The 9,630-nt window shown below is 49.4% G+C and overlaps 1 protein-coding gene across 1 annotated transcript in view; it reads left to right on the top strand.

The window, feature by feature from the left end:
• Positions 1-9,630, top strand: part of ZSWIM9 (zinc finger SWIM-type containing 9) — a 19,556-nt gene that overhangs the window by 1,986 nt on the left and 7,940 nt on the right. The window contains exon 2 of the mRNA XM_007943026.2: positions 7,470-7,782. Coding sequence (XP_007941217.1) covers positions 7,470-7,782 — 313 coding nt within the window. The remainder of the gene's footprint in view (positions 1-7,469; positions 7,783-9,630) is intronic.

Below are 9,630 nucleotides of genomic sequence, written 5' to 3'. Positions count from 1 at the left end.
CCACTCCTCGGAAGGAAGGTTGGGCAATCTACTTCTGTAGTGATACTGCCTCGGAAACCCAAGGAGGGGTCGCTATGAGTCGGGGCCGACTCGACAGCAGTGGGTTTGGGTTTTTGGCTTTTAGTCTTTACAGAGGAACACAGTCAGGTCTTTCTTCCAAGGAGCAGCTGGTCGGTTAGAACTGCCAACCTCTCAGTTAGCCGCCAAGCACTTAACCATTGCACCACCAAAGCTCCTTCCAGACTCCAACTCACGGCCATGGAGTCAGTCCTGACTCATAGAGACCCTCACTGGGTTTCCATGGCTGTCAGACTTTACAAAAGCAGCCTCATCTTTCTTCTGTGGAGCAGCTGGATTGAACCACCGGGCTTTGGGTTAACAGCCAAATGCCTTAACCACTACACCAGCAGAGCACCTTCCAAAACTCCTTAGGTATTATTATTATTAACCCCAATTTCCAGATGAGAAAACTGAGGTAGAGAAATTAAAGAACTCTCTCAAGATAACACGGCTGCTAAGAGGGAGAAGCAGATTGGGACCCACACAACATATGCTTTCAACCACCACCTGGTCCTCCTCCTCGCTTTCTCCTCTCCCTCTTTCTTTCCTTCCCCCACCCCCTCCCCATATTTTTTATTCAAATCATGATTATCAATATGAGTTGGATGTGCAGACATCCTAAAGAGTTTTCAGTCTGAGATACTAGACTGTTGTTCATTCACCCAAGAAACGGTTTCCGAGTACCTACTATGTGCAGAGGAGCCCTCGGGGTGCAGTGATTAAGCGCTTGACTGTCAAGTGGAAGGTTGGCAGTTCAAATCCACCAGCTGCTCCCGGGGAGAAAGATGAGGCGGTCCACCCGGTAAAGATGACAGCCTTGGAAACCCTGTGGGGCAGTTCCACTCTGTCCTCTAGGGGCGCTGTGGGTCAGAATCGACTCCACAGCAGTGGTTTGGTTTGGGCTTTGCTTCCGTAAAGACTGACAGCCTGCAAAACTCTATGGTGCAGTTCCACTCTGTCCTCTAGGGGCGCTGTGAGTTGGGATGGCCTCAACAGCAACACTTGACTAAGTGAGAGTGCTGGGTTTCAGTTGCTGGGGTTTCAGTGGGGAGCCTCCATTCTGGGAGCCAGATAGGCATCAATCAAGTAATCACTTCAATGTGTGATGGAATGAGCCTTAGCCAGGAGGTGGTCAGGGAAGGCTTCCTGGGCGAGGTGACGCTGACACTAAGGCCTGAAGGATGAAAGGGTGTAAACTGTGAAACAAAAAGGGAAGAATGTGCCGTGAAGAAGGAAAGAACTTGTAATGGTCGATGGCAGTGGAAATGGAAGTGGATGGTTTAGAGAGAGTTAGAAGGCAAAAAGGTCTCCAGGTGGTACCAACCATTTGTGTTTGACTGCTAACCCACAGTCCTAAGGCATTTTTGACTGCCAACCAGAAGGCTGGCGGTTCAAACCCATCAGCCACTCCTCGGAAGGAAGGTTGGGCAATCTACTTCCATAGAGATACCACTTTGGAAACCCAAGGAAGGGTCACTATGAGTCAGAACCAACTTGACGGCAGTGAGTTTTGTTTTTTGTTTATTCCTATGAAAGGAGCCCTGATTGCGCAGTGGTTAAAGCACTCCACTGCTAACCAAAAGGTAGACAGTTTGAACCCACCAGTTGCTCTGTGCGAGAAAGATGAGGCAGTCTGCTTTGTAAAGATTTACAGCCTTGGAAACCCTACAGGGCAGATCTGCTCTGTCCTCTAGGGGCTCTGTGAATCAGAATTGACTCAATGGCACACAGCAACAATGCTAATCTAAAGGTTGGTGGTTCGAACCCACCCAGTGGTGCCTGGGAAGACAGACAGGCCTGGTGACCTGACTCTGTAAAGATCACACAGCCCAGAAAACCCTATGAGGCAGTTTCTACTTTGTTACACATGGGGGTACCATAAGCCAGACTCCACAGCAATGGGGGCTGTTTCTGTTCGTTTGTTGGTTTAGAAGGTGAAATGGACAGGACTTGGTGGCAGATGGTTTTGATGGGATTGGAGGGGAGAGGTGTGCCGGGTATCTGGGTCATGTGGGACAATTCAGTTATTCCATCACCAGGTGTTTACTGAGCACCTATCCGGTGCCAGGCGCTGCCCCAGATGCTGGCGGAACCACAGGGGACACAACAGATAAAAATCCCTCTGTCGTGAAGTTTACGTTTGGGGCGAGTGACATTCCTCCCAGAGACTGTTGTTGGCTGCCGTGAGTCTACTTCAACTCACCCTGGTGACCACAGGTGACAGAGTGGACCTGCCTCAGGGGGGATTCCTAGGCTGTACTCTACGGGGCCCGATTGCCAGGCATTTTCTGCCATAGAGCCACTGGCTAGATTTGAACCACCAATCTTTCAGCTGGCAGCAAAATGCTTAACAGCCAAGTACCACTAAGACTCCTTGGACAGTTTATATTATAGAAGTTTGCAAGCTACAAGACTTGCCAACCCACAGCCCGTCTTTGTAAATAAAGTTTTATTGGCACACAGCCATACCCATTCATTTAATGCATTGTCAATATACCAAACCAAACCAAACTCTGCCATTGAGTGGATTCCAACTCATAGCGACCCCCACTGGGCTTCCGAGGCTGTAAATCTTTATGGAAGTAGATTGCCCCATCTGCCTTCCGCAGAGCAGCTGGTGGGTTTGAACTGATGACCTTCTGCTTAGCAGCCAAATGCCTTATCCACTGCGCCACCAGAGCTCCTCCTTATTCTCAATATGTTGTTGTTGTTATGTGCCATCGAGTCAGTCCCGACTCATAGCGACCCCTCCATGGGTTTCCGAGGCAGTATCACTAGGGAAGTAGATTGCCCAACCTTCCTTCCGAGGAGTGGCTGGTGGGTTTGAACCACCAGCCTTCTGGTCAGCAGTCAAATCTCAATATAGCAGCAGAATATATTCTATCTGATCCTTTGGTTTATGCCAGCCTCTGCTCTATAAATTTAAAACCTCCCCCCAAAATTCAAATATCACCCCCAGTGGAGAAGTACTAACCCCCTTTCAGAAAACAGTTGTTGGTTTAAATATTACCGAGGAGGTATATTCTGACGTTATCTCCCTTGTGTTATGTTTTCTGCAGCTACTAAAACAAATCCCCACCAAGTGTAATTTAAAACAACACTTTTCTTGGTTTATGGTTCTGGAAGTCAGAGGTTTGAAAAGCATCTTGCTAGGCTGTGGTGGTGTAGTACCTAAGGCACTTGACTGCTAACCAGAAGGCTGGTGGTTCAAACCCACCAGCCACTCCTCGGAAGGAAGGTTGGGCAATGTACTTCCATAATGATACCGCCTCGGAAACCCAAGGAGGGGTCGCTGAGTCGGATCTGACTCGAGGGCAGTGAGTTTGGTTTGGTTTTTGAGGCTAAGACTCAGGTGTCAGCAGAGCTGAGTGTGGAAGACTTGAGGGGGGAATCTAGTCCCCACCTTCCAGGCTTTCGAAGGCCGCACACTCCTTGTTTTGTGGCCAGAAGCACTTCTAGGGTGTGGCAGGTATGGCGCCCGCCCTGGGCGCCACTTGAAGGGGGTGCAACTGAGCAGTGTATTAACTCCATGCACCCCCATGTCCGTCCTCGAGAGCAGTAGACAGTCAGAGGCGTAGAAGGGGCGGGCAGAGGTCGCCATCCTGGAGCTCAAACCCAAGAGGGAGGCCAGACCGGACGCAGAGTGACATTCCGAGGCCCCACAAACACGGCAGGACAAGAGGGGGGAGTCCTTTCTGCTGCCATGTCGCCACTATCATTCATGCGAAGTTGGGGGCAGGGGGGCAATTTAGAGATTGCCCCTCGACGCTGCCATAACTAGAACCAAACTCGCTCCATCTAGTGGATTCCGACATAGCAACCTCCGTTGGGTTTCCAAGGCTGTCAGTCTTTATGGAAGTAGATTGCCCCATCTTCCTTCCACAGAGCCGCTGGTGGGTTTGAACCGCTGACCTTCTGGTTAGCAGCCAAATGTCTTACCCACTGCGCCACCAGAACTCCAGGAGCACTGGACTGGGGGGTGCGATTCAGAGATCGCCCCGTGCTCCTGACTCTTCCAGGCCCTGCAGGGGTACGGTTTCAGAGCTTGTTGTAGGCGCTGTTTTCTGTAGGTGCCTCACCTCCAGCCCCTTCCCCCATCTTCAGAGCCAGCAGTACACCATCTTCCGCTCTCTCTGCCTCTGCCTCCCTCTTCCACTGAGCAGGACCCACGGCCCACCCACCCAGACAATTCGGGACAATCTTCTCATTCCAAGATCCTGCCCTTCACAGGCTCTCCTAGGCTGTAATCTACGGGAGCAGATGGCCAGGTCTTTTCTCCTGTAGAGCTGCTGGCTGGTAGGTTTGTAAGCAAAAGTTATAGCAGCCAAAAGCTTTCATCGTTGGACCACCAGGGCTTCTTTAGATATCTTTAAAAAATACCCAAACCAAACTCGTTGTTGTGGAGTTGATTTCAACTCATAGCAACCCTGTATGGCAGAAATAGAACTGCCCCAGAGGGTTTCCAAGGCTCTGGTGGTGCAGTGCCTAAGGTATCTGACTGCTAACCAGAAGCCTGGAGGTTCAAACCCACCAGCCACTCCTCGGAGGGAAGATTGGGCATTCTACTTCCGTAGAGATACTACTTCGGAAACCCAAGGAGGGGTTGCTATGAGTCGGCTCTGACTGCATGGCAGTGAGTTTGTTTTTTGTTTTCAACTTCACAGAAGCAAAGCCCAAACCAAACCCTCTGCAGTGGAGTCAATTCCGACCCACAGCGCCCCTAGAGGACAGAGTGGAACTGCACCACAGGGTTTCCAAGGCTGTCAATCTTCACAGAAGCAAAGCCCAAACCACACCCACTGCCATTGAATTCCATTCCGACTCACAGCGCCCCTAGAGGACAGAGTAGAACTGCCCCACAGGGTCTCCAAGACTGATCTTTCAGAAGCTAAATGCCACATCTGCTTCCCTCGGAATGGGTGGTGGGTTAGAACTGTTGACGTTTTAGTTAGCAGGCGAGCACTTAACCACAGTGCCACCAGGTATCCTTTTGGATATCTCTGCGGGCCACTATTCTGCCTGCCACATGTTATTTCTACAAAGATTTTCCACGTAAACTTTCTTTAGTGTGACATACACATGTGCAACTTGATGGGTTTTCACAAAACTACATATATATATATCTCCAGCACTCAGAACAAGAAACCAAACACCTCCAGCCCCGAGAAGCACCCTCTTGTGCCCCCTCCTAGGATTAAATACTCAAGAGTAACCAGTCGTCAGTCCTTTAACAGCAAACGTTAATTTTGTCTGTTTTTGAACTTAATTCAAATGGGAATCACACACTATGTTCTCTTTTGGGTCTAGCTTGTCTCACAGGACATGTCTGTGAGATTCACCCACCTCGTTAGGGACAGCAACAGTTTGTTCATCCTTTATTGCTGATCGGTGGTTTATTTTAAGAGTATATCACAACTTATTTTCCCACTCTTTTGTTGGATATTTCAGCTGTTTCAAGTATTTGGCTAATGTGAATAGTGCTGAATATATATATATATATATATATATACGGGAGCTCTGGTAGCATAGTGGCTAAGACACTTGCCTGCTAACCAGACGGCTGGCAGTTCAAACCCACCAGCCTCTCCTCGGAAGGAAGATGGGGCAATCTACTTCCGTAGTGATACTGCTTCGGAAACCCAAGGAGGGGTCACTATGAGTCAAGTCAAGTCAATGGCAGTGACTTTGGTTTGGGCTTTTCTCCCAGTGGGTGTGGTTTGGGCTTTGCTCCCATAAAGACTGACAGCCTTGGAGACCCTGTGGTGCAGTTCCACTCTGTCCTCTAGGGGCGCTGTGGGTCAGAATCCCCTCCAGGCACTGGGTTTGGTTTGGGCTTTACACCTGTGGGTTGGGCAATCTACTTCCGTAGTGATACTGCCTCGGAAACCCAAGGAGGGGTCGCTATGAGTTGGGTTTGACTCAACGGCACATAACAACAACAACAATATATTATATATAATATATATATGCACGAAGGAGCTCTCATGGCATAGTGGTTAAGGCATTTGGCTGCTAACCAGAAGGCGGGTGGTTCAAACCTACCAGCTGCTCTGTGGGAGGAAGATGAGGTAATCTATTTCCGTAAAGTTTTTAGTCTTGAAAGCCTTGTGAGTCTCTGTGAGTCGGAATCAACTTGGTGGCTGTGGGTTTTTTTGTGCATATAGTATTCTTCTGTAGGTACCATGTGTATATATTTATACTGAGTGGAACTGCTGGATCATAGGAGAGACGTATGGTCAGCTTGAGTGTCTACTACAACCGTCACACGGTGTTCATTCCCGTCGATGACGTATGAGAGTTCCAGTAGCTCCACAGCGTAATTAACACTTGATACTATCAGTCTCCTTCATTTTGGTTCTTCTGGAGAGTGCAGTGGTATCTCATTAGGGTTTTCATTTGTATTTCCTCGATGAGTAGGGAGTTTGAGTGCCTTTTCATGTACACAAAGTTTTCAGACACAGAAGCATTGCTTATGGATACATAAAAAACTAAACACCCAGTTTTGTGGTTACCTCTGGGGAAGAAAGGAAAGGAGTTTGTTGGGGCAGGGTTCCCCAGAGAAACTCAACTCTGATGTCATTACTGATAAACTAGAAGTGCACACAGGAGTATCTGGAAAGTTTTCTTTAAATTTTTGGGGGTAAATATAATAAAAAAAAATCCATTCAGTTTTGAGAAAGCTGTGAGTGCAGGAAGCAGAATTATAGTGAACACAGCATTTAGCTTGTTCCAGGCACTGTGCGTAAGTGCTTTACACATATCAACCCTTTTAATCCTGACACCAGTTCCTGTGACAAAGGTATTATTATTATGACTACTCCCTTTTAACAGGGAAGGAGCTCTGGTGGTGCAGTGGTTAAGGCATTTGACTGGTAACCAAAAGGTCAGTGGTTCAAACCCACCAGCTGTTCTTCAGAAGAAAAGTGAGGCGGGATGCTTCTGTAAAGATGTGCAGCCTTGGAAACCCAGTGGGGGTTGCTATGAATTGGAATCAACTCAATGGTAGTGAGTTTGGTGGGTTTTTATTTTTTTGGTTTTAACATACCATGAGGTCCCTGAGTGGTGCGAACAGTTTGCGCCCATCTATTAATCTGAAGGTTGGCAGTTCAAACTCACCGAACGTCACCACCTGGAGAACTGCTTCCAGTAAGATCACAACCAGGCAAACCCCATGGTAGCACCTAGGGTGGCCAGGAGTCCGAATCGAATCCAGGCAACAGGTTTGGTCTTTCCTGTTAATGTATGAGGAAAGTGAGGCATAGGGACTTTAAGTAATTTGCCCAAGGTCACGCACAAGGTCATAGGCCCTCTACCCTTTCTCTATGCCGGAAGCAGTAATTTGAAAGAGAAGGAAGAAGTGGGCAGGCCGCAGGGTGACGCGCCGGCCGCGGTGCCCCTTCCTCCTGCAGGCCCCCCCAGCCTGGCTGCCCGGCCTTCATCATCGTCAAGCTGAGCCCGTTGCGGGACCGCCTCGTGGTGACCGAGTGCCAGCTGACCCACTCGCACCCCGCCTGCCCGCTGGAGTTCGCCTACTACTTCCGCCCGGGCCACCTGCTGGCCAACGCCTGCCTGCCGGTGCGCACCACCAATAAGATCTCCAAGCAGTTCGTGGCCCCGGCCGACGTGCGCCAGCTGCTCTCGTACTGCAAGGGGCGCGACCACGGGGTCCTGGACGCCCTCCACGTGCTGGAGGGGCTCTTCCGAACCGACCCTGAGGCCAAGGTGGGGTCTCGGGACAGGCAGAAAAGGGGCTGGGGCGACCCACTCGCTAGACTCCAGGGTCATTTCCATTTTCCCTCACTGGCCCATGCACTGATTCAGTCATTCCTCCAGTCATTCATTCATTCGGTCAGTACTTACCGAGCACTTACTGGGTGCCAGGCATTGGGGGTGCACCACCAACCAGGACAGACAGACCTTGCCCTCAGAGAGCCCACCTCCTACCCCAGCACTCCCAGTATAACTTTCTGCCGAGGAGGCGGGAAATGTCCTACGATTCTGCCCTGTGCGGAGTGACAGCCACCAGCTACATGTGGCTGTTGAGTACTTGAAATATGGTGGGCGGCTGAGAAGCTTTGTTTATTATTATTGAGTTAACCTGGGTTTTGTTTTTACTTCATTCAAGTTTATTTACTTTTTTTTTTTTTTTTACTGGAGTGAAAATGTGCACCACACAATGTTGGCCAATTCGACAGTTTAATTTCTTTTTAATTCATTGGAACATCAATAGCCATCTATGCCTAGTGGCTACCGCACTGGTCTAATGGCAGAACGGACAATAGACAAACATATCTAACTGTTATATAATGTCAGTGGGTTGAGTGTGAGGGGCCCTGGAGAGGCCACGGTTAAGCGTTTGGCTGCTATCCCAAAGGTTTGTGGTTGTGGTCTGTCCAGCTGCTCTGCACAAGAAAGACCTGGCTATCTTGTCCCGTAAAGGTGACAGCCCAGGAAGCTCTAGGGGACACGTCTGCTCTGTCGCAGGAGGGCGCTATGACTCGACACTCACTGGACGGCACCTGAGAACCGGGGCTGGGTGCTGGGATCTGGAGGATCGAAAGTGAGAGGAGGTGCTGTGTTCTTCTAATGATTTTTATTCTCACTGCCCTGGAGCCACAGCCTCTATTTTATGAACCAGAAACAACAACAAAAAAAAACAAACTCACTGCTGTTGAGTCTATTCAACTCATAGCATCCCTTCCTTGAGTGTCCCAGGCAGTATCACTACGGAAGTAGATTGCCCAACCTTCCTTCTGAGGAGTAGCTGGTGGGCTTGAACCGCCAGCCTTCTGGTTAGCAGTCAAGTGCCTTAGGCAGGCACTACGCCACCAGAGCTCCTTTCTGTTTTATAAAAAAAACTTTTTTTTTTTTCAATTCTCATTGTGATTTGGGTGAAAGTTGACAAAGCAAAATCATTTTCCATACAGCTGTTCATATACACTTTGTCTCATGACATTGACTGCAATTTCCCACAATGCAAGAGCTCCCCTCCCACTTCCTCCCCATAGTTACCTCTCCCCTGTGTCCTTCCCTCCCATGCACTCCTGCCCCCTGAGCCGTCTCCCTGTGCAGACACAGCTCTTCTATTCTCACATGATTGATCACTCTGAGTGTATCTTCCTGATGGAAATGTTCACCCCATCTGCCTGTCTGTTGTTTGACTGGAAGCCACAGGAGTGAGTTCAGCTTCGGACCTGAAGGGCAGCCAGGGGCTGTAGTCTCGCAGCTATTATTCATTATTATTCTCATTCTGCCAATTTAGCCATCAGGATGGTCTGCAATAGAGTCATTCTGATCACGTAGAAAAGGAACGATGTGTGTGGTCACACAGGAGGTGTGGACGGGAAGGGCTTAAGTGGCATGGCTTCTGATGTTCCCATTTGTGGGATCTGCTGTCTGTGGAAGGAGCCCTGGGGGCACAGTGGTAAGGTGCTCAGCTGGTAACTGACAGGTTGGCAGTTGGACACCAGCTATTCTGCGGGAGAAAGATGAGGAGATGAGGCAGCTTGCTTCTGTAAAGATTGACCACCTTAGAAACCCTGTGAGGCAGTTCCACTCTGTCCTCTAGGG

This window comes from Orycteropus afer, unplaced genomic scaffold, assembly GCF_000298275.1.
Source record: "Orycteropus afer afer isolate SDZICR_OR568_19922 unplaced genomic scaffold, OryAfe1.0 scaffold00099, whole genome shotgun sequence".
In the NCBI taxonomy this organism is placed as follows: domain Eukaryota; kingdom Metazoa; phylum Chordata; class Mammalia; order Tubulidentata; family Orycteropodidae; genus Orycteropus; species Orycteropus afer.
The sequence above is the reverse complement of the archived record's forward strand: the minus strand, read 5'-3'. Positions and strand labels throughout refer to the sequence as shown.